The sequence below is a fragment of the Fusarium odoratissimum genome (genome assembly GCF_000260195.1).
Source record: "Fusarium odoratissimum NRRL 54006 unplaced genomic scaffold supercont1.16, whole genome shotgun sequence".
Taxonomy (NCBI): domain Eukaryota; kingdom Fungi; phylum Ascomycota; class Sordariomycetes; order Hypocreales; family Nectriaceae; genus Fusarium; species Fusarium odoratissimum.
Window position 1 is genome coordinate 382,755 of NW_022158702.1, and position 22,923 is coordinate 405,677.

The 22,923-nt window shown below is 48.3% G+C and overlaps 11 protein-coding genes across 11 annotated transcripts; 5 read left to right on the forward strand and 6 right to left on the reverse strand.

Annotated features, from left to right (window-relative positions):
- Positions 1-135: 135 nt before the first annotated feature.
- On the forward strand, positions 136-1,639 carry FOIG_09709 (alcohol dehydrogenase (NADP+); the record flags this gene model as incomplete). The annotated part of the gene is made up of 7 exons (XM_031209991.1): positions 136-182; positions 233-654; positions 720-784; positions 838-966; positions 1,018-1,133; positions 1,194-1,357; positions 1,413-1,639. 7 exons carry the CDS (start codon positions 136-138, stop codon positions 1,484-1,486), a joined length of 1,017 nt encoding a protein of 338 aa, XP_031060242.1. The 3' UTR covers positions 1,487-1,639.
- Positions 1,512-3,614, reverse strand: FOIG_09710 (uncharacterized protein). Its single transcript, XM_031209992.1, has 3 exons — positions 3,488-3,614; positions 2,783-3,438; positions 1,512-2,733 (listed from the first exon to the last, which is right to left on the reverse strand). Exons 1-3 carry the CDS (start codon positions 3,555-3,557, stop codon positions 1,918-1,920), a joined length of 1,542 nt encoding a protein of 513 aa, XP_031060243.1. The 5' UTR covers positions 3,558-3,614; the 3' UTR covers positions 1,512-1,917.
- Positions 3,615-4,076: 462 nt separating this feature from the next.
- FOIG_09711 (serine/threonine kinase 16) lies at positions 4,077-6,215 on the reverse strand. The gene is made up of 6 exons (XM_031209993.1): positions 5,825-6,215; positions 5,565-5,772; positions 5,494-5,510; positions 5,338-5,440; positions 4,387-5,291; positions 4,077-4,335 (listed from the first exon to the last, which is right to left on the reverse strand). Exons 1-6 carry the CDS (start codon positions 6,004-6,006, stop codon positions 4,161-4,163), a joined length of 1,590 nt encoding a protein of 529 aa, XP_031060244.1. The 5' UTR covers positions 6,007-6,215; the 3' UTR covers positions 4,077-4,160.
- Positions 6,216-6,446: 231 nt separating this feature from the next.
- On the forward strand, positions 6,447-8,473 carry FOIG_09712 (uncharacterized protein). Its single transcript, XM_031209994.1, has one exon. The coding sequence runs from the start codon at positions 6,607-6,609 to the stop codon at positions 8,374-8,376; it is 1,770 nt and encodes a 589-aa protein (XP_031060245.1). The 5' UTR covers positions 6,447-6,606; the 3' UTR covers positions 8,377-8,473.
- Positions 8,474-8,786: 313 nt separating this feature from the next.
- FOIG_09713 (uncharacterized protein) lies at positions 8,787-9,922 on the forward strand (the record flags this gene model as incomplete). Its single annotated transcript, XM_031209995.1, has 3 exons — positions 8,787-8,876; positions 8,938-9,694; positions 9,750-9,922. The coding sequence occupies 3 exons, from the start codon at positions 8,787-8,789 to the stop codon at positions 9,920-9,922; spliced, it is 1,020 nt and encodes a 339-aa protein (XP_031060246.1).
- A 1,710-nt stretch (positions 9,923-11,632) lies between these two features.
- On the reverse strand, positions 11,633-12,277 carry FOIG_09714 (uncharacterized protein; the record flags this gene model as incomplete). Its single annotated transcript, XM_031209996.1, has 1 exon — positions 11,633-12,277. The coding sequence occupies one exon, from the start codon at positions 12,275-12,277 to the stop codon at positions 11,633-11,635; it is 645 nt and encodes a 214-aa protein (XP_031060247.1).
- Positions 12,278-12,608: 331 nt separating this feature from the next.
- FOIG_09715 (uncharacterized protein) lies at positions 12,609-15,689 on the reverse strand (the record flags this gene model as incomplete). The annotated part of the gene is made up of 1 exon (XM_031209997.1): positions 12,609-15,689. One exon carries the CDS (start codon positions 15,687-15,689, stop codon positions 12,609-12,611), a length of 3,081 nt encoding a protein of 1,026 aa, XP_031060248.1.
- A 1,159-nt stretch (positions 15,690-16,848) lies between these two features.
- On the forward strand, positions 16,849-17,872 carry FOIG_09716 (uncharacterized protein; the record flags this gene model as incomplete). Its single annotated transcript, XM_031209998.1, has 1 exon — positions 16,849-17,872. One exon carries the CDS (start codon positions 16,849-16,851, stop codon positions 17,767-17,769), a length of 921 nt encoding a protein of 306 aa, XP_031060249.1. The 3' UTR covers positions 17,770-17,872.
- A 691-nt stretch (positions 17,873-18,563) lies between these two features.
- On the reverse strand, positions 18,564-19,624 carry FOIG_09717 (uncharacterized protein; the record flags this gene model as incomplete). The annotated part of the gene is made up of 2 exons (XM_031209999.1): positions 18,564-19,338; positions 19,404-19,624. The coding sequence occupies 2 exons, from the start codon at positions 19,622-19,624 to the stop codon at positions 18,564-18,566; spliced, it is 996 nt and encodes a 331-aa protein (XP_031060250.1).
- A 773-nt stretch (positions 19,625-20,397) lies between these two features.
- On the forward strand, positions 20,398-20,942 carry FOIG_09718 (uncharacterized protein; the record flags this gene model as incomplete). The annotated part of the gene is made up of 2 exons (XM_031210000.1): positions 20,398-20,602; positions 20,647-20,942. 2 exons carry the CDS (start codon positions 20,398-20,400, stop codon positions 20,940-20,942), a joined length of 501 nt encoding a protein of 166 aa, XP_031060251.1.
- Positions 20,943-21,295: 353 nt separating this feature from the next.
- On the reverse strand, positions 21,296-21,898 carry FOIG_09719 (uncharacterized protein; the record flags this gene model as incomplete). The annotated part of the gene is made up of 1 exon (XM_031210001.1): positions 21,296-21,898. One exon carries the CDS (start codon positions 21,896-21,898, stop codon positions 21,296-21,298), a length of 603 nt encoding a protein of 200 aa, XP_031060252.1.
- Positions 21,899-22,923: the final 1,025 nt, after the last annotated feature.

The window sequence follows — 22,923 nt, forward strand, 5'->3', positions numbered from 1 at the left end:
CCATCAGTCATCCATACCTAGATAGCGGGGTTGAGCTGGGTGTAAATATGCCTGTCTCCTCGAACATAAATACTTTCCTGACTTTCTTTTCTCATTCTTTCATCTCAGATACCCTTCAAAACACTCGATTTCACCATGTCTCAAGGCAAGACTTTCACTCTCAACACTGGTGCCAAGATCCCGTAAGTGAACCCGCAAAGCGAGTGGAGAAGAATGAGCTAATTGTTTCCAGTCTCCTGGGATACGGCACATGGCAAGCCTCCCCCGGTGAGGTCGGTCAGGGTGTCTACGAGGCCCTCAAGGTTGGCTACAGACACTTGGATCTGGCCAAGGTCTACGGAAACCAGCCTGAAATCGCCGAGGCCTTGAAGAAGTCCTTTGCTGAGATCCCTGGCCTCAAGCGAGAGGATGTCTTCATTACCTCCAAGCTCTGGAACTCGCAGCATGACCCTAAGCAAGTTGAGGCTGCTTTGGACGACTGCCTGCAAGAGCTCGGTCTTGATTACCTTGACCTCTACCTCATCCACTTCCCCGTCTCTTTCAAGAACTCGGGAGCTCCCATTGGTCAGGATCTGTTCCCTCTCACCGGAGGAAATCAGCCCGATGGTGACGTCGTCATCGATGACAGCATCTCCATCGTCGACACATGGAAAGGTGAGTTTAGATTATCTAATCTAACCTAGGCTATTGATGCACTCGGCTAACCTCTTAATGCACAGCCGTGACAGAGCTGCCCAAGTCCAAAGCCCGCGCCGTCGGTGTTTCCAACCACACCAAGGAGCACGTAAGTAATTTCCCTTCTGGTATACCGAAACAATCAACTAACACGACCTGAAGCTCGAGGCAATCATCAAGGGCACTGGAGTTGTCCCTGCTGTCAACCAGATTGAGCGCCACCCTCTCCTGATCCAGAAGGATCTCATTGACTACTGCAAGGAGAAGAACATCCACGTTACCGCATACTCTGTAAGTTGGTGCAGATGAGATTCGATATTTCGACGCTAATTGATGTCTCAGGCTTTCGGTAACAACATGGTCAACGCTCCCCTCCTCTTCACCTACCCTGAGATCAAGGCCGTCGCCGAGCGATTGACCAAGGAGAAGGGTCAACCCGTCTCGCCTACACAAGTCCTGTAAGTCACCATCGGCATGTAACACTGCTTTACATGGCTAACACAGTGTTTGCCCAACAGGCTCGCCTGGGCTCAGGTTGGTGGCCACAGTGTCATCCCCAAGTCTGTTACACCTAAGCGTATTGCCGAGAACTTCCAGGAGATCGACTTGTCTGAGGACGATATCCGCGAGATTGAGCAGGTTGGCAAGGAGCAGCGCCGGTACAACGTTCCTTATGTCGCTAGTAAGTCTAATCTTAATTACCCTCAACAAGTTCAGTGCTGACCATCTCTCAATAGACAAGCCTCGGTGGGATGTCAACATCTTCGGCCATGAGGATGAGAAGCCTGCCACCCACCAGGTCATTATTTAAACAAAATTAAAAGTAGATATAGAAGCGCTCGACTTATTTTCTCGTCTTATGAAGAAGTGTATATCGGGCCTGCGTACTTGGACTCAAACCAGTGATTTATGAAGGTTCACATAAAATGATAGGTAGATGTCAATTCGAAACGCAATAGACAGATTTGCAGTTTCGCTGTTACATTACGTCCAAGCTCTCCCAGTCTGTCACTAGATTATCCGCAGACTTGATGATGTTGCTGTCGCGCTTCAAGTGATGACGACCGCCGCCGCAAAAAGGTTGCTATACTCTCCAACGCCCTTATATCGATAAATAACCGAAAGTCCACTCCCTATCGAGGGTCTTCTTCTCTCATGAGATGGCGCGCAACAGCAAAGCATATGACTATTTGCTGCGTGCCCGGTCTGACATCATATCTTCTGAATATTCATCACCTACTACTATCTCGACTTCCAAATGATATCTAGATCACGGCAATACCTCAGGGCATAGGTCATTCTTGTAACCTCCCACGACCTCTCGAGATCTTCCTTCACCACCAGCCTATCTTCAGGGGCAGAAAGAAATACTCCCAAGGTATACGCTGGCCAATTACCCGCATATGATCTGGCCCATTCTCGGCTGCCTTGGTGGCCGTTGAGAATTCGTAAGAACAGTCTTATCTGCCACTTGTCCCTGGACACCACCGATGGTATAGTTCCTCTGCTTCCATGCTCGGTAATCTGTTCAAGCAGGAGAGAGGCAACTATCGCATATAAGTATGTTTCGTCCCTGGTTGTTGAGCTGCGTATCTTTTTAACTGTATCAGTGGAGCTGTGAATAGATTCAGAGTCCGGATCGCAGAGTTGTGCTTCCCAGCCTTGTACCTCATGCTGTATCCGGCTGAGGACTGCAGGATCCAGACTAACACCTGAACGGTAGCATTCCCGTAAGATTATGGTGGTACGAAAGAAAGACAACGGTACCCCTAAGATAGGGCTTTCAACATTCCAAGGCGCTCCCGATAAGAGTGTGGACCTGTCGAGAAGTTTCTCAACACTATCCCAGAAATCCGGGTTGAACACAAAGTCACATTGACTGCTTTCTGACCATAGGCCTGTTGAGAGAAGGAACTGCTGGTAGATGACACTTTCGAGGGCGAGTCTGTCGAACAGTCGTTGAATGCCGACCGGCTTGTCAAGCAATCTCAAAGTGACTATACGAGTCGCAGCATTGACGTGCTGTGCAACATCACTATGCGTGCCCCATCCTAGGCACTTTTGCTGTCAGTGATTGACTTTGTATCATGATCGCTGGAGGACATACCCCGTGGAGATAGAGCAGCATGACAGACATGAGAAGCGCGTCGTGGTTCTCATATTGAGAAACTTTCCCAAGCAAAAGCTGGAGTTCTTTCACCCCTTCAGCGTAATAGGACAAAGCAATAGGATGCATTTCCCACACGGAGTCGGTGAGAAATATGTGTGATGCAGCACAAGCCAGGACTGAGTAGTATAAGCTCTTGTGAGTCACCATGAGCTGCTTGATTTCAGTAAGCCAGCCGTCGTGGAATCCGCGGTAGCAGTCCGGTAGTAGTAGGAGGGAAAAGTATTTATCAGAGAAGTGGTCGGAGACGCGGAGCTCTAGGTGGTTAGAGAGCACCCGGTGCACTGTGGCGGCTTGCGATAAGAGGTCCAATGGACAAACAGAATCCGTCTCATAAGTAGTTGATGAACTGTAGGAAGAGAGGGCACTATGTACGGGGTGATTGCTGCTGCCGGGTATCAAGGAATTCCGAACGTCATCTTCGGGTTGTTGTAGCTGTTCTTTCAAACTCCGATCTTGGTGCCGTGAATCGCAATGGTGAGAGTAACGACGATCGAGTAAATCGCTTGGTGACGGCCATATACATCTTCGCCCAGAAGATCGGCACAAGTCGCAGATTGGGGACTTTTCGTCGCATTTCTTGCGTCTTTGTCTACCTGGTTGGAAAATGTTAGCAACACGATGGACCGCATACTGTCGGCTTACATGTAAAGCAGCCAGTCTTTGTGCGTAACTTCTTCCGCGCAGTACCGTTGTTGATCTTATCGGTCATCATCGCATCTTTGACCGGGAGACCTTGGTTGAGAAATCGAGGGCGGGGACGTTTATAAAGTTTAGAAAGGGGTTTATTGGAGTCGGTAGTAGGCAAGGGAGCTTCAAGCGCTATTTGAATCCAACGTTGGCGTGTGACCAGGGACATCTTGTCCTAAACAGGTTACTTGGTTCCTGGCGCGTGCGTCAGCGTTATCTGGGGCTGATCATCTCCAACATAACTGGACGATAGCTTCTTGGTGGAGTTCTTGAGATGCGGGGTTAACATGGGTGGTTATCCTGCCAAACGCTTGGCACAGCGATAGCCGATATCAAGATCCCATTCGCCCAATCAGTTCCTTGCTGCATATCTTCTTGGACTGGATGCTTTTATCAGGGCAACTATGAGAACTATCAACGCCGGATGGAAGGAACTGGAAAGAGAATGGTGGACATGGGGACTTGTGGAATCACGCATCTGAGTAGCTAGAGCATTTTTTGTCCTACATCGATTAAGAATAATTTCTTGTGTTGTTCTAGATACTCTCAAATGCCAATATTTGCAAGCTTCCGGCAATTCTCATACTCCATTACACTCCGTTCGGCAAGTACTATTACCATCTAATAATCAGTGGCTTGCTTGACCATCCTCAGCCAGCTGATAATATTTCTCAGCACTACGAGTTCTGAACATCTTGCCATAAACCATCATGATGATAAACGCAGAGGAGGCTGCCATTCCGACAAAGGCTGCTGAAATAAAGCAGTTTTGGTACCCAAGATGAGTTATCCAAGGGGTGATGCTACTCAGGCTGTTAGCAATCATTGACAAGATACGTCGGAATAAGACTTACCCGTAGCTAATTGCAAAAGACATGGTGTTGCGAATGAGAATAACAGTAACGATCGCATCGCCACTGATGCCATGATAACTATCGATGAGATAGTTGACGCTGAGAGTGACGCCTACAGCGCTGGTGAAGGCGAGACATCCCATAGCAAACACAAGTCCAAACCAATGGACTCCATGTTGGGCTCCGACGCCCCAGAGAATCAGTGCAGAAGGTACCATGACGACACAGAGAACAAAGGGCCAAAGGCGGCTTTCGGCTTCCATGATGCCACCGTTGCGGCGGGCAAGCTTGATGGTCAGAATATCACTGAGCCTGCCAGAGACCACGGCTCCAATGACGACACCAACGCAACAAGCAAGATAGCTCAGGCCCACCATGGATGGACTAAAATTGTAGGGCTCTCCTGAAAGAATTAATGAGGCAGTGGCGTTGAGGACATTGAACCAGATGAGATATGAACCGTAGGAGAAACCGGCATAGAAGATAACAGGCCAGGTCAGATACTTCAATGATCGCCATGATCGTGTGAGCATGCCTTGTCCCGGTGAAGGCTGCCAAAGCGACATCTTCTGGATAAAGGTCTTCGGGGTATTGTAAACCTCACCATTCTCCGCAGCTGGCGTGTCTGCAGCTACGGAATCACTCTTTTCATTTTTGATCTCACCCTGGGAGAAAGAAGCCTCAGGAGTGAGCTCAGAAACGGGTTCCCGGATATAATTTGTCTCTTCCATAAACAGGAAGAGGAAGACAAATACAGCCGCCAAGAAGATGGCTGGCCAGTAAAATACCCACTGCCAGCCCTGGTGATCGGCGATGAAGCCGCAGACAACTGGGGCAAAGTAATTGCTGCCAGCGAGGGCAAACGAATAAATTCCCATGTATGTACCGCGCTCGTGGGTGAAGTACTAAGCGCGTCAGTAGAGACTTTGATCAGTAGTTTTGGGTACTTACGATATCGGTCACTGAGATCTCAGGAAGTGCTTCAATGGGAGAAATGAAGAAGCCCTGGATAATGCACTTTGCCAGCCACTCGCCATTGCTTTTTACATATGCACTAAAAGCCCGTTAGTCAGAGGATAGATATCAGTTTCAAGATCAAAGACCAACCTCCAAATACTGGTGCCCTAAGTAATGAGGTGTCAGAAATATGTACAAGGATTACAGCGCGGGTCACTTACTATTGCACCAAGGACAGAGATCAGATACGTCAAGCGTTTGCCATAGCGCAAAGAGAAAGGCTGCCAGAAAAGAAGACTCCAGCCAAGAAAAAGGAACATGTAGCCCGTTCCTTCATTGAGAGTTGCGATGGAAACGCCAGATTGGGCGGAGAGGGGTACGAGGACTGAATAGACGGTAGACACTGCGAAGCCTGCGAACCAGGTGTATCTACGTATTGTTAGTTGTCTTGTGACACGATGAAGTACACGTCATGGCGTACAGGTTCTGACAAATCAGTGAGAGTAACTTGCGGCGGGGAGTCCAGTTCAACGGATCATTGGGGTCTTTGGATGGAGTCGGGTTCAGGACAATGTCGGCAGATGAACTGGCATGGCGAGCATGCATGTCATGGTCCAGATCCACAAGGTGGACAGTACCAGGGATACTGATAGATTCGGTCATTGTTGGGCTGGCGGAGTGGGCTGAAACTGAAAGAAAAGCGGATTGGTAAAGGTCTGATGGATGCAGGCGGACCAGATCGACAGAAACGCGTTGAGGCCTGCCAATATATACCCATGACTTGACTATCTACCCAGCAAAGATGATATGGCTGATATGATGAAGCTGTGAATACCGATAGCTGGGCAGTTTATCTCGTTTCCGAGATTCGCTTCCCCGCTAAAAGCTAATCAGGAGGGGGGCGGATAAGCTAGTGATGCATCCATGCAACATGATGGCGCAAATACACATGAATGGTCAGTCTTATCATCAAGGTGGGACGCGGGCTTGAGCTAAGTTAGGCTGTTGACTCTGCCCAATGATGTGTATTTGCGACAGATCATCGCGTCGACCTACCCTAAGAGACAAGGAATGCAATTCCGAAACTCAGAATGAAGGTCGAGGGGCGGGCGAGAGGAACGAGATGATCGCCCCGGTGCAATCGTAAGTAGTATTAATACTTGAATTCATCTTTCAATCTATCTGATCTGTCTGTATCTTTACATTTCAAGTTCACCACCCTTGAGTACCTCAATTGTTATCCGACATCTTCTTTAATCCATCATGAACATTGTTTCACCTGCCCCTCTTTCGCTTTCTCAGCCACAAGCCAGGATCAAAGATGCCTCCATCGTTCAAGTGAGAGCCACCGACGATCCAGAGCAAGGCAATTCATTCACTGTTCAGCCAAAGCCTGTTCCTCGCGGAACACCTGCCTTTGAAGCCAAACGGGCTGCTCTTATCGACACCATCAAGGCCAAAGTACCTTTGGAGTACTACCTCCCTGCCGAGTTAATCACCAATCCTCCTCTAGACGTTTCCAATATCCCTGCTTCCTGCGGCATCCTCACTGAAGATGAGGTTCGCATCACAGAAGACTACGATGCTGTTGGTTTACTACAAGCACTCGCCAGCCGTCAATTCTCTGCTGTTCAAGTCGCCACTGCTTTTGCCAAACGTTCTATCATCGCACATCAACTCACCTGTTGCCTAACACAGTGGCTCATGGATGAAGCCATTGTCCAAGCAAGAGGACTCGATGAGTACATGGCCAAGCACGGGAAACCCATTGGTCCTCTGCATGGACTGCCAATCAGCATCAAAGAACACATGGCCATAGCTGGGACGCTGTCTTCCCAAGGTTGCCTGGCAAGCTTGAGAGAGGATACAACGGACAGTGACATGGTTGCAATTCTGAGAAGTCTCGGCGCTGTGTTCTATTGCAAGACCAATCAGCCGCAAACCATTATGCACCTGGAAACTGATTCACTTTGGGGTCGTACCCTCAACCCTTTCAACATCAACCTCTCGGCAGGTGGATCGACCGGCGGTGAAGCAGCCCTTATTGCAATGAAAGGTTCTGTCCTCGGCATTGGTACTGATATCGGCGGTAGTATCCGTGGTCCTGCTGCCTTTTGCGGCATTTATGGATTCAAGCCAACTTCATACACAATGCCAATGAGAGGCTTTGATGCAATGCCGTTTCCAGCTGAGTTGACTGTTCTGGCCTCAGCTGGCCCTATGTGCCGGAGCTTGAGAGATATGGATCTGTTGATGCAGTGCGTTTTGTCGTCTAAGCCCCATTTAAAGGACCCGAGATTGGTTCCTATCCCTTGGAATGGCCTCAAGACTCCCATTCATGGCCGTTTGAAGATCGGCTTTGTCAGCGACGATGGATTTATCATTCCTCAACCTCCAGTTGTCAAGGCTCTGGCCTGGGCACGAGAGCAGCTCTGTGATCCAAGATACAAAGATTTTATTGAGCTCAAGGAGTTCAAAGTGTTTGATTCGGCAGGTGCTTGGTCCAAGATTCGACGCATGTATTGGCCTGACGGTGGAAAGCCAACAAGAGATGCCATTCAAGCTACGGGAGAGCCGATCCACCCTCTCAGTGAGTGGATCTGGAAGGATGCAGAGCCACTTGGTATGAAGACAGCTGTTGACTTGAGTCTCATGCGTCGGGAGAGAGATGAGTTTCGCTGGGCATTTGCAAAGAGCTGGGAAGATCAAGACGTGGATATACTCATTGGACCTGCATTTATCGGGCCCGCATCAGCTCATGATACAGCGTTCTTCTGGAACTATACATCGCTCTATAACCTTGTGGATTATCCTGGTGTTGTCATACCTACACCTGTCAAGGTAGATGGGAATGAGAAGTATTCTGGTGGATATGAGCCGTTGAGTGAGGCTTGCGGACAGGTGAAGCAGATGTGGGAAAAGTCGGACTTTACTGGCGCTCCGATTAATCTTCAGATCGTTGCGAGGAAGTACCATGATAACGAGTTGTTTGGGGCGCTGGCGCTGTTGAAACATGTATTGAAGCTGCAGTAGTTATGTGTGACCCTGATGAATTGCATTTATGAACTAGAATGGAGTCTGTTTATCTTATCTTTGTATACACCGAGACCCAAATGATATGGCGGACAAGGATGAGCGTAAGAAGCAAGACAAGTGGTAATTAGAAGGAAACGTCATACCTCGGTCCAAGCCCACGGTTAAAGTTGGAGCTAGCGGTGTTCCATGCTGCGGCTGACGAATCATCTTTAGCGCTTCAGTTGCGCTTCGACAACTGAAGATTAGCTTCCGAGTGCTTCTGTCGATCATTATGTCCTTGAGAGAGTGCATCATCGACTGAACAGGCGTTGCCATGACAGGAAACTTAATAAATAGCCTGCTACAACTTGGTGAATCACCAGAATGCATTCGTGTGTGACGCAAAACGACTGAACTAGAACGACAGTATGGCAGCCGCACTCAACATTGTGCGTCAGAGCTTATTTGCCGGCAGCCCAAGATATACAGAAAATGATTTACCTGATCTCAAGGGCAAAGTACGTCGCTGTCCGTCATGTCCACTAGAAGTCTCGCTGACGTTTGCTTTCCAAACTCCAGGTAATTGCCATCACAGGCTCAAATACTGGTGTCGGGAAAGAAATCGCCAAGATGGTCTACAGCAAAAATGCAAAAGTCTACATGTTCGCACGAACAACAACGAAAAATGAAAAAGCTCGTGACGAGATCAAAGCAGCTTTCCCAGACTCACGAGGCGAATTGATTTGCATCCAGCTAGACCTCGCCGACCTCGACAGTGTTCAAGCAGCGGCTGCAGAATTCATCAGCAGGGAAGATAAGCTTCACGTTCTTTTTAATAATGCAGGCGTCGGCTTCCCTGAGTATGGCTCCAAGACCAAGCAAGGCTACGAACTGCAGTTGGGAGTCAATTGTCTTGGTAGCTTTGCTCTGACCCAGAGACTGACGCCCGTGTTGGTCAATACTGCAAAGGCATCTACACCAGGGACTGTTCGCGTGGTTTGGGCTTCATCCACTGCTGCCTTTTGGACTTCAACGAAGAAATACATAGAACGAGTCAAAGCTATTAACAAGCAGAGCCTCTTTCAACAATATGCAATCAGCAAGCTCGGAAATTACTACCACGCCACGGAATATGCTGCACGCCGCAAGTGCGATGGTATCATCTCTGTGCCGCTTAACCCCGGCAATCTCGACTCGGACCTTTGGCGCACACAGGGTAAATTTCTGACTTGGATACTTCGAAGAACTGTCTTCTATCCTCCGTGCTATGGCGGTTATGTTAATATCTTTGCTGGGCTCTCTCCTGAAGTGACTCTTGAGAACTCGGGCAGATTCAGTAAGTGGTCCAAGAGATGTTCTTTTGTGGATTCACTGACCTGACGACCTTTTAGTTTCACCGTGGGGAAGGTTATGGCATGCACTCCCAGCAATGGTAAAAGGATCAAAGACGGAGGCTGAAGGAGGAACAGGCCATGCGAAACGGTTCTGGGAATGGACGGAGGAACAAGTCTCACAACATGTGTCTGCTCCTAGTGCCAAGGAGCCCTTAGGTAATGGTTGTTAACAAGGGCAAACATGGTGCAGTTTGGTATCATTTGGCAATGATTTCTGGCCGCCTTGTTAACAGTTGGTAGGACTTGGAGGTATGCCTATATCTCTCAACCCAGAAGGTTAATTTAATTCCATTACATTCAGTGGTTCTACAATAGTCTTCCCGCTCGCTACGCGAAGGAATTAATGCACTGGGAGTGCCTTGGAAAACAAGACGGATTACAACTTTAGAAGAAGGTGCTAAAATAAACTTGGTAAAGAATCTCCTAAGCTTATGCTAAACTACCTAAATACTTTTATCCGTTAGGGTTTATATCTCAAGGTTTCTTGTCTCCTCTGATCCTGAGGACGGCATATTGGGGCTGAAGGTTCCTTAATTCTACCCCTCAGCCTTATGGCTGTATCAACAAGCGTTCTATATCAGCGAGCTATCATCCGGTAGCTTGGTTCAAGCCCTGTGACCCACTAATCGATGGAGGGCCTCCTTTATCAGACAAAGGCAGTTGAAAAGAAACGACACGCAAGACACCTGAAAGAACAAGTTTATTAAATGCCCAAAAAGAATATCTGGAGACGTAAAGACATACATGAAGCAGAGCCCAGTGAGAAAGCCTAACCAAAAATTCATGTTGAGGACCGAGGATCTTCAATCTCTGTATCAGTAAGAGGCCAGTGACTGAGATACCTATGCTGCTAAACGAAATAGGTAGAGGAGAATTACGATGCCGCCCACTGGAATGATACAGTAATACACGGCGGTGAAGAAAAGGTCCAGGAGAAGTCGGATGTACTTGAGGATGGTGATGCAAAAGGAAAGACAATAGAGGATGATGAATACCCAGACCAAGATGATATAAAGGGGAAAGAGCTCACGTGGCATGTTATCCATGGTGAGTGGATGGTATGAAGGTGGCTATACTTGACTGAACTCCTGTGTTAGTTGGTGCTGAAAGCCGTGAGTCTTCTGTGGTGGGCAGTGTTGCTTTGCGACGCCTTTAAATAATCTCTAGTTGATTGACTTACCAGTGGCTGTTCGCCTTTTATGCCTTGAGCTTTTGGGCATATATAGAGAACCCTTGAATATATTCCATGAACAAAGAGGCGTCGCTTAGCTTAATGCCGAATAGGTGGGCGAATACAGCATATAAATTGAACAGTATTCTTCCATTCCTTAACCAGTTGGTATGACATGTTGTAATTGTGCAGTCAAAGTCGGAGTATGTATGAGAACAAGCGGCTATGAACAATTAACCTTTGGGCAGTGCGCTGCAATGGACTACTGCAGAAGTAAAAAACATGGAACACAAGGCGTATATCTACTCTTGAGGTAAGTGGACGTGGCTTCGAGGAACTATCTATCACTGATTCGGAGGACATTGACAAGGAAACTTTCAAGAACCCTGTCCACTGGAACAACACCTCTTCTGAAGACGCTGTCACCTCTGCCAGTGTCAATGTCGTTAGCATCATGTCTGGATCTTTCGAGCAAGACACATGCCCCGACTACTCGGCGTTATTCGATCTGGTCAACGCCTTCATCGCGAACCTGGCAAAGGCACCCCTGATCGACTATCATTGAGGCCAACTCGGACATCCGAGTCAAGGGCTGCGCGCAATCTCAGCGTCACAAGATCGGCATGTTAGGTCCCAGTAAGAAATTCTCGCACTAGGCAGCAACTACTTATTTAAAGATAACATGAGGCCTAGTTCTACGCTTGCTAGACTATTCAGTTGAGACAGAAAAGTCTCGAAATTGCACTTTCAACATTCCGCCGCTCTGACTCTCATCGCCCTTCGGCATACAAGCCGCAACGCCAATCCAGATATCATTTTCAGGAGCCACATCAACCACCCAAGTCAGTTTTCTCACTGGTGTTCTTTTGCCATCCTGTCCAGTGGCATATATCCAAAGTGATCCCTTTGCCTTCTCCATCTCAAAGGTAGCACAGCTCTCGCTCAGCTTGACCAAACTCCAGTCCGAGTACGGTTTCGCAGCAGCAACGGATGCAAAGAATTCGCCATCCACTTTCTCGATCCCGGCTTTGATCCATGTCCGTGGTGATTCCTCAAGTCGCACTTGAGAATCGGTTTGAGTGATTGGGATGGACTCGGGCATGAACAAGATGAGACCGCCTTGAGAGTAATTCCCAGGGAAATCTGAGGAGATAGTGACCTTTGCGCTTTTGAATGAGTTTAGAGGGATGGGAGTTGCATAGATGGGTCCGTTGAAGTCATCGCGCCCTCCAGCGCAAGATGGAGTTCTCCAAATGTCGGGACCAGGAAGAGCGACAAGTTCAAAGGGCTCGGATAGTGGGTTCTCTGGAAGAGGGGATTGACTGGGCACGCCAGAGAACAAGGTGAATTTCATCTTTGCCTTAGTTTCAGGAGCTTTGTACTTTAACTGCTGCGTCAGGCCTTGAAGGATGCGATGTTCAGAGTTGTTGATTGTAAGAAATCTGAAGAGTTCATGTTTTGCTATGGTGCGGGGTTCGTTATCTGTGAAAATACCTAATTAGGAAGTAGCGATAAGACACTCGCGACGTTTTAGGGTAGTCTGAAAATGGTCAGACTTATGAAACACACAACAAAGCCCAGTTCAATTCAATTCAATGAAAGACTTTTCTTGTAAAAGCTGAATAGCGTTATTACTACCTCCTGTCACGACTCCCACTTTCAATCGGTTATCCCAGCGCTGAGCCTCAGACGAGATGCGCCTGGACATCCTTCATAAGAATTTCCTCCATCTCACGAGTGTTCGAACCAGCCAAGACGCACTGGCATACCTTGACAGCACGGAGCAAAGCAACAAGTATATACAACTGCTCGGCCTCATCAAGCTCCTCGTCCGTGAGAAAGTCCATCACATTGTCAGCAAGACCCTGTATATCCTGATGACCACCCTCCTTGGCTGAGAGGTCAATGTTCATGAAATCCACCTCAAAGTCGGCCTGGAGTAGTTGCACAAGTGTTGGTGCTCCCTTCAAAAGGTCTGTAGGTCCGTTCGCAATTTTGTCGGTTCGACCGACGTAGGAGAGCCACGCGTCGATTCGCATCAGTTCGATATTGAGCTCTTCGCAATAACGTTCCTGGTCGTGTAGGTAGCTAGATACCTGCCACTCGTATGAATACAACAATTCGAGCGCCGGAATGGTGTACTGGAAGGCTGGCGCCCGTACACCCTTGTATGAACCTCTAGCAATAACGCCGCCACGGGCATTACTTGCGTACGCCAGATATGATATGCCACCGTATGTGATCCAGTCTCGAGTTGTCCAGTAGCGGTTCGGGTTGCAGTAAACCAAGCTGACATTCTCTTCCAGAAACCCAAGCAACGCTTCCAGAATGACAGTGACAGCACCAACCAGCGATGTCTGTATGGGAACGTCAGGCCTCCACGGTGTAGCCCAGAATCCCTGGTAGATGTCCACTTGGCAGAACCAATACATGTCCATTCGATTGAGAGAAACAACGTTCCCTCGCGATTTGTTTCGTCTGTCGCGCTCAAGCTCTCTCTCTTCTCTCCTGCGCCGTCGTTCCGCTTCTCTCGCGTGAGCTTTATCTTCTTTTGTTTCTGGTGTTGGGTTTGATGGCTCTGAGCCCAGTCCCTCCTCCGGGTACGTCAGTAGAAATTGGGGTCTGCTGTGGCTCGTCTTTGACTCCTCGACGATAGCCTTGTCCTTCTGTATCTTTCGGCTGCGCTTGTTCCTTGCCTCCTGTCGCTTCTTGGCCGCACGGCCCCGGTCCTGTATCTCCGGAGCCAGCGGTCTTTCGGAGTCAGATGCTACTTCATCGCCACTGTCTGGTACGTCTTCGACTGTGGCTCTTCTCCGCGGTTGGTGTATGTCTGGTTCTTGGTGATTCGTGTCTTGCAGGCTCTCCTCTGGCAATGTATCCCAGTGTGGTGTCTGCGTCAGAAGGAGACGAGTCACTGGCCTTCCAAAGATGGCCGGGGAGCCCCCTACACTACTCTGGGGAGCGGCTACATTCTGTTCGTCAGGCTTTAACGAGGTACTTTGAGATTGACCTTCACCTTGTTCTGTTTTAAGGTTTGATTCCTCTGTTTTTCGCTGGCCCTTTACCAATGGTTCGGGAACAGGTGTTGCTTTGATATCATCACGTTCTCCCTTTCCTTTCGTACCGAGTTGAGTTGAGTTGTTGGATTGGCCTGGATGCTTTTCGGGCTTCGTTCCTATCACTGGACTTTGAGCACTTGGCTGGCCCTGTTGGGAGGTTGAGCCGTCTCTGGGGACCTGCTGGTGAAGCTCCTTTGCAGGAGCCGTATCTTGTTCTCCTAAGGAGTTGAGTTCACTGGCCGGCGCAGGCTGATGTGATGGTGTCGCGTATCCTTCATTGTCTTCCCCAGTTCCTCTCTGGGTCTCTTTGGCCTTTTCTTTGTCCCCATTACCCGCCATCGCAGTTGTTTGAGGGGGCGGATGCGGCTGTGTGATAGTCCAATTTCCGTCTCGGGGCCGGCGATTCACAGACACAGACACAGCTGCTCCTGTCCTCCCTGGTTTCTTGACTTTCGTCTTCTTTTTCCTTCGGCCTTGACGTTGATCTACATCGACCGGAACAATCCCAGCCATATTGAACGCTCTTTTGTGCTTTTGCTTCTTGGAAAACTGGTCGGGCTCTTGATAACTAGTCCATCGGTCGTCAAGGCGTCTAGTCGTACGTCTCTTGAGCGAGTTGAATGGCACCTTGGCAACAGTACAGACATCCCATGTCCGGGCTAGCCAGCTTTTATTTACGATCCCTCTGTCCTCGTTGCTCCATTGAGCCAGAGAGCGAGGCAAGGGTGAGGTGATAGCTCTAGGGGTGAAATGCAGTATCGGCCCGAGAATTGGATGATTGGAGCTAGTAATCGTGCCAATGGCGCCTTGCATCGAGATAGACTTTTCCTTAAATGAGCAGTCTGTGATCTTCATTCCCGCTGTCAACCCCATCACGGCAATATCCCTCATAGAAACTTGCATGGGTGCCGTTACGAGATCAGAGGGACATCGGTCGGCGTCATAAGTGACAGAGCGGTATCTCACTGACCCTCCGCATGACCTGTTGATGGCTTTGCAGAAGGACACCCAGGACGCCTCGCCCACGGATGCGTTATTGGAGTTGGAGGCTGGCTCTTCAGGTTTTGCCAGCGGTACGATTGAGCGGATTCTCTCGAGCATACGGCGCAGCCAAATGCCCAAGAAGTCCCAACAAGTGTAGTCAGAACCAGTTGAGGAACTCCAGGAGTCGCTGCTCGTCTGTGGTATGTCTGAGCGCATCCTTTCGAATTTGCGGCGCAGCCAAATTCTTAAAGAATGCCAATAAGTAAAACGGGAGCGATCTGAGGAACTCCAAGCTTCACTGCTTGTCTGTGGGCCTCTAACTGCCGTATCCATCGTGTTGACATGTACTCTATAATTGGACACAATTTCGATTGAGGAGCTTGACGCCGAGTAGTCAGCTAGTGAATCTGGATGGAGATTCGGTAGCATCTCCTCCCTAATGGCATAAGACTTGATATGTGGGCTTTCCTTTGGCCACAGATCGGCCTCGAGATTGATCTGAGGAATAGAGTACAGTACTCGGAAGCGAAACTGAGAGAATTGCCAAACGCGGTAACCCTGGCCTGGCAAGGGACCAAACACGACGCTATCACAAAGACGGATGAGTTGACCAGTGATCAAATACTGCTGCAGTGCTTGAGCAACAGCGACTAGGAGTGCGAAGAGTGCGACGATTAAAGCCGCTACAGCCGCAATCGCGCTCGCGTCCCAGTCATCAGCCATGACCGAATCGTTTGGAACAAGAGCTACGATAGTCAGGGCAAAATTCCGATAAGGGTGAATTCAACAGACTGTAGAGGTTGACAACCGTAGTATTACCCGCTAGGCGACTATGTTCAGCGAAAGCGGTATTGGGGTTACTCAACTTTGCAGGAAATGAAGAGGAAAGCACGGCGGATTGAAATGATAACCCCTCATTTATTTATCGCAGCTGATAAATGTAGGTTGCCTCATGCGAGTCTGGATTGGCTGGGGCTTGCATAAGAGTGCAAATGTACGTGGCCATCGGCTTACTGCAGACTGCCTTCCGCAACGCCTTGTCAGAATACGGGCAGATTGTCTACATCTTTTGGGCGAGCTGAAGAGAGGACATGCTTCTGACGGGGGTCCATTACTGGCTCACATTTAAGTGACGACCACTCACTCCATCGGCAATTTATTGGCGCAATTATTAGATAAGACATCGCACCTCTTTCGGCCTATAAAACATGACAATCATCATTTCAGCTCCTCTGGCTATCTGCTCTCGTACTATTGCTCGCTCTGCATAGCCTACGCTGGGGCACTTCGTCGAACTGAGATTGCCATTCTTATACGAAGAGTCTCTTTTTACAGAATGGATTATCCTAACCTTTATTCCCATGGAGTAATCGATTCCATTCAAGGTGGTTTTCCAGGTCGGACATTAAATAGGAAACAAAGAGACGATAGTTACCAATTACTTGCCAAATTAACTAGATTGAAAACGGGCTATTTATGGTTTATAAGTAATAGCGCTGCAGAGTTGATAGCAAATGCTGGCTTGTTGCAGCGTCGTGGCCACGAAATAACATGAGTCTTAAATATACAGTTTCCTCGTTGCTATGCCATTCGATCTTGTCACGGGTTATTAGATACAAGCTTGCAACCCTTATTCCACTTTTAGACAAATGAACTCTTAGTGGTCAGAAGCCTATTCAAGTCCCCACTTGTATGCCACCATCAATAGAGTTTTCGCAATTGCCGGAGATTCGACTCTATGCAACAACCGTGCCAAAAGAGCCTAGCATCGGAGTTAAGAGAACTATACGGGACGAACCAAGATTCCGATCCCGGCTTTGCCAAACATATTAGAACCCGCTTGCCACTATTTTGCTCCACAGTTATTATCCTCTCGGACAAAATGGGATCTGTCAAATTTTCCCCAGACACTGATATCCCCAGCCTCAAAGGCAAGATCATCCTTATCACTGGAGGGAACTCAGGACTGGGTCTTGAGACCGCTCGCCAGCTGTTGAAACATGAACCTTCCAGGATCTTCCTCGCTTGTCGCAGCAAAGCAAAGTTCGACCAAGCCATCAACGAATTGCAACAACAGGGCTCTAACACCGATGCTGTTTCTTTTCTAGCTCTTGATCTCGCTTCTCTATTGAGCATCAAATCTGCCGCCACAGAGTTCCAGGCGTCCTCCACTCGGCTCGACATTCTTGTCAACAATGCTGGCATTATGATGACTCCAGAGGGCCTCACTGAGGAAGGCTATGAGATCCAGATTGGCACGAACCATATGGGCCATGCTTTCCTTACACATCTCCTCCTCCCTACTCTTGAAGAGACCACCAAGACCAATCCTGACGTGAGGATCATATTCGTTTCGTCGATGGGAGAGTCTATCTCCCCAAAGAATCCATACCAGTTCGACCAATTCAAGACCACCATGTCTAGCTTCTCTACGCAGTCGCGCTATGCGATATCGAAGCTTGCAAACGTCCACTACGCCGCAGCCCTTGCCGAACGATATCCCAAGATCAAAGTCATCAGTATCCACCCAGGAGTCGTACACACGAACCTCACTGCACCGATTATCAGTAGCAGTCTTATCATGGGAATGATTACAAGGCTCGTAACGAGCTTGATCGCTGTTGACTCTGCGAAGGGTGCCCTGAATCAGTTATGGGCAATGACTGATCCCAAAGCTGAAAGTGGTGTTTTCTACCATCCCGTTGGTGTGACGGGCAAAGGAAGCAAACTAAGCCGGGATAAGGACGCCCGTGAGAAGCTTTGGGAATGGACACAACAAGAGATCCGGCAGCACCTCGGCTGAAGGGGTATGTAATGAAGGGAATGTTTGTCAGAGTAGTAGCCTTTTCACTCTTAATATTAATCGCTTGTGATAGTTGCGTGGTACTAAATGTACAGCTTTGCCACTAACAGTGAATAGCTGGTGAACATTGTGTAGTTCGTGATTGTTACATGTGCTAGTGGTCGTACGTCAGTGAGTCACAGAAGCTTGAGGTCTATATAAGACCCAATTGCCGCGTTAACATACCAACGCCCTTTTCAACTTCGCCTCTAAAGATACTGTCAATCTGGACTGCTCGAAGATATACATATTATTTCCATTGCAACTCTTAGCAAGCAAAATGCCTTCTCAACCACAACCAATGCCTCCTCCTCCTAAACCGAAGCCTCGCCCGGGGCCCAAGCTCTAATTTCGCGGGAACACAACTAAGTTGCTGGCCAAATTGAGCTTAGCTAGGTGATCTGGCTCTGGAGAGAGGACGCGGGCTTCTGGCCATTATGCTATCCATAGGTTGCTCATATAGCAAACTACTTGCAGAACTTAGATTATTCTTTAGATCAGATTAGATAATCTCCTAAAAAATCTCATATTAGTATTTTTCCTTTGTGTAGATTAATACATCGCAAAAGTGATAATGAGGAAATTCGATGTAGCTTGATTATATTGCATCACAAGCATTTCATCATTCGGGATCCCGAGTCGCCGACGGGATCTTAAAGGCAGCAACAGCAGGAGCTATGATCTCCACATATTCTGTAGAGGGAGATACGCACATGTTTATATTATTTATACAAGTCGCCACTTGGAGACCCTAACTAAGCTTCCATCGCTAGGACGCCCCTATATCGCATCCTACCCTGACGAAGCTTCTCCATCGCTTCATTAATGCCATCCTCGGTGAATGGAAAGGTCTCGATGATCGGTTTTATTCCATGGAGCGCTGAAAAGTTGAGCATGTCACGTTGGACGTTGGGGGCGGCAGGCAGGCTTCCCTGGATCCGCATCGCGTTCATCAGAACCTCCCCATATGAGCATCGCAGCTCCGATGAATCCACAGTTACGGCACTTATCACGCCACCCCGTCGAACCAGCGACAGAGCTTGAGACCAATCTGGTTGTTGAGAACCAGTCAAAAGCAGACAATCAACAGCACGACTAGAAGTGGAAGTATCTCCCAACACTTGGAAGTCCGAGGCCCCCAGGTTTCGTGCTGCTTCTTCTTTGCCAGACGAGTGCGAGTAAGCAGTGACATGGCATCCCATCTTGGCGGCATACTGAACAGCAAGGTGGCCCAGTCCACCGAGGCCAAGAACACCCACTCGGTGATGCCACTGGACTCCTGCGCCGCGTAGAGCTGAATAGACGGCTGCTCCAGCGCACATCAAAGGAGCTGCTTCTGCAGACGGGATGCTTTCCGGGATACGGAAGAGGAAGTGCTCATTCCAAGTTGCATAGGTCGCGAAGGAGCCCTGATCGAATTCATCGAAGCCATAAAACTGTCGTTGTTCACAGTAGAGCTCTTGGCCTTGATCGCAATACTCGCAGTTGAGACAGCTACCGTGACAGTAGCCCCAACCGACTCGATCTCCGCTGCATCGAGGGACGCGTTAGCAGAAGTCCAGCATCGAGGATAAGATCGCGCTTAGGTTACTTACACTTTTAGGGTTACGACAGAACTGCCGATTGACTCGACTATGCCAACTCCCTCGTGACCAAGAACCATGTCTTGACACTTGTAGTGCTCGTCGGTACCACAAAGACCAGAATGAGTGATGCGAACTGTGACTTGATGCGTTTTTGGAGGACCAGGCGATGGAACCGTGCCTTCTTGAACCCTCCCACTTCGGGTTCCACGGTATACGGTGATTAATGACATGGCTTGGGTGACTGGCAGATACAAGAAGTGGTGTTGTTGAGGTTTGCGAAGGAGTTGAGTTGTTCTGGTCTATCCTACGACTGGTGGCTATTTATAAGAGATATATACCTGGTCCAGTCAGTCTTTACAGGCTAGCAAAATTATCACCAACTCAAGTTCCCACCTCGCGCCAGATCCTTCCGGGCGGCCCTGTGTGCTGTCAGAGACGGCACTGGTTCTCGGACAATTACAGTGCATTACCGTCTTAGTTCCCGCTTGCAGCAAGGTCAGAGCTGCCAAAGGTGGATCTTTGCTCTCGATGTGACCAATCATGGTGGAGGCTTGTTGCACCATTTCTCTATGATGTTATTTCGGTGACATGTTGCTTTCGAATTAACCAATTACAGAGATTCTTCATTTCGCCTCTCGGAAAACTCCTGTCGTTGCTATTGAATTACCCAATTACTTTCTAGCGCAATTGTTTATCGCGACCTGACGACTCCATTGACCCATACATTCGCTGGCTCCGAATTCATGCATAAAGTGTGCCAAGAGGCTACGTTGCTTCAGAAGCGACCAATTACCAAGTCGGAATCTTTGGGTATGGTCAATACACAAGATGAATTGCGAAGATTCGTTTCGTAACAAAATGAACTTGCCTCTCACATGTTGCTTGCCAGTATCACTATAAGAACCATACTATCCTTCTTGACTAGGAACAGTCTTCTGCAGCATCAATCGTACAAGTACAACAACAACACTTTTACCTACCAACAGCAACAATCAGCAGCAAGATGCCCACTCAAGAGGAGACAAAGAACCTGGAGGTTATCCAGGAGTACTTCACTGAGTACTGGGGCAAAGGCAATCCTGAGATCGTCGACAAGCTCTGCGCTGATGACTTCGTCATCAACTACCCAATGCATGGTCCACGATATGGAAAGGAGAATGCCAAAAAGATGCTCTCGGAGTTCAAAGAGGCAAGGAGATCCATACAAAGTTATTGACTTAGTAACTAACCCCATATCGATAGGCATTTCCAGACATCTCGTTCCATGCCTACCAGCACCCGCTGATTGCAAGCGGGCCGTATGTGGTCGGTCGTTGGATCGGAGGCGGTACTCATACTGGAGTTGCTTTCCATGATCTTGCCGTTGGCGCGTTGGAGAAGGCCAATACGGGCAAGAAGATGTACTTCTCTGGTACGACTATCTTCACACTCAAGGATGGGCTTATTGTGGATGAAACCGGAGAGGAGGGAGCTTTGACGGCTCTTCAGCAACTTGGTCTGGTTCAGCAGCCGAATCCCGGAAAGGAGGTCAAGTACCTTCACGAGTAACCAGGTCAAGAGGAATCGGAGAGACCTTTGTCTTGGGGTGTCTACTTAGTTACCTGAGCCTCGGCTCTGGTCACATTTTGCATACAAATCGCAATGGAGTCAACATTACCTGAATGGGCCGCACAACGCGAACCGTGATTCAGGAGTTTTTCTGTTCAAACAATGATTCTAATATACTACAGTCTGAAAGGTTCCCCTCGCTTCACTTACATGCTATCAACCCACCAAACCAAACTTTTTGTGTTCACGATGTATCTAACAAAGGAATCCCTCCATATCTCTTCGTAGTCGCCACATATAATTCCCATCCTACCTGATAATGCACTCTCTCACGTTGTACTATCTCTCAGAGTTCACAACCCATGCATCTCATCATACTCTTCCTTCATCTTCGGAACAAGACCAGCAATCTTCGCCGCTGGCTCCCAGCTGTGATCTTTCTCATTGTAGCCAACCCACTGAATCTTATAAACAAGCTTTTTAGCCCGTCTCCTGCTACGATCGTTCATGCTGCCGTGGTCAAGGATCGCAAAGATGTGGTACAAATCGAATTGGGTTGCCCCTTCGCGTCCCCCTTTCTTTGCATCCCAGTAAGCATAGACCATCTCTGGCTGATAGAGCTGTAGCGCAAATTCGGCTTCCCATGACTCCCCACCGTCATTCCACTCTACAGTGAACCATACAGAGTGAATACATCGAACAAGAACGTGGGAGGTAATCCGAATGGCTTTCAGAGAGTAGGCCTCTCCTTTGCCGATTAATGAAAGTCTGGAATAATTCAACTGTTCTTTAGTCGCTGGTTCCTCATCTAAGCTTCCACTAATCTGAGAATTCGCGAACGTACCTATACCTGCTGTTGATTCTGAATCCGAGATCGTCTTGCCTGCAATGACTTCATTCAAGCTGTTAGATGTTGCAGTCGCACCAGACTTACCAGTCGTTCGATAGAAGCTCATTTTGAGAAATTATGTCGTCCGTGGTGTTCGGAGGGCGATTGATGTCGATGCGATGATACGTTTGTGGTTGCGGGAAGAAGAGAAGCCAGTGGTTTACAGCAATGAAAGCTGATTGATAGCTCGATGGAGACAACTAGCAACCAGAGTCTTTTATATTGGAAGGCAGTATTATACCCATGAGAGTAGTTGATCTTAACATCTTGTGTTCATTATATGTTCAGGTTTAGTGAACTGTTCTTCTGTGGTCTGTGCCATATCTTCACATGGCGCGTTCAGAAGCTTTGTCAACGGCGCCTAGGCATGGGTTCGTCGAATGAAGCTAGTTGATGACCTGGCAGGCTTTTGAGTGTCGCCCTGGGCATCTCAATATGTTCCTGTCAGGTGATGATGATTCAGTATCGGGGCCAACTACCTGTTGCTGTCAGCTTCTTAACCTCCACATTCACGCACTCAGTATGTTTGCCACTCTTTTTGCTAGTTTTGTCATGCCACCCGAAAATTGCGCCCATTCAGAATATTATTGAGTCCGTCACAGCATCAATATTGGCATCAACTTTGATCATCTGATCAAGAGAATTCCTCGAATGTTGATCACACTTGGTCTCATCAGACTCGCTCCTCTTCATGTCGTATCTTCATGATTCGGAGTCCTGCCTTTCGCGACCTGGACTCTTAAGTTCTCTGTGGTGATTATAAGTTCTCAGAAAAGGGTGTCATCTGCAAAGAAGCGACCTAGACTTAGTAGATGCCAGAGACAGACACTTTATCCAAGACGTGATTAGGAACAAGTAATCCTCCACAGAATTTCTCATATGTCTGTGCCAAACCTCATCACAGCCTTGGAGTATGAAGTATATATAAAGCAGACCTCTGTCGCATTGCCAAGTGTCTCAAACAACGTCTACGGAGACTACCACCATACAAGGCACCTCCAAAGACAAACACTATCCGCATCCAACCTTACAGTAGCCTCAACACCACTACTCACGATGTGCACTGTAATATATTATGAGCGGCTGTGCTAC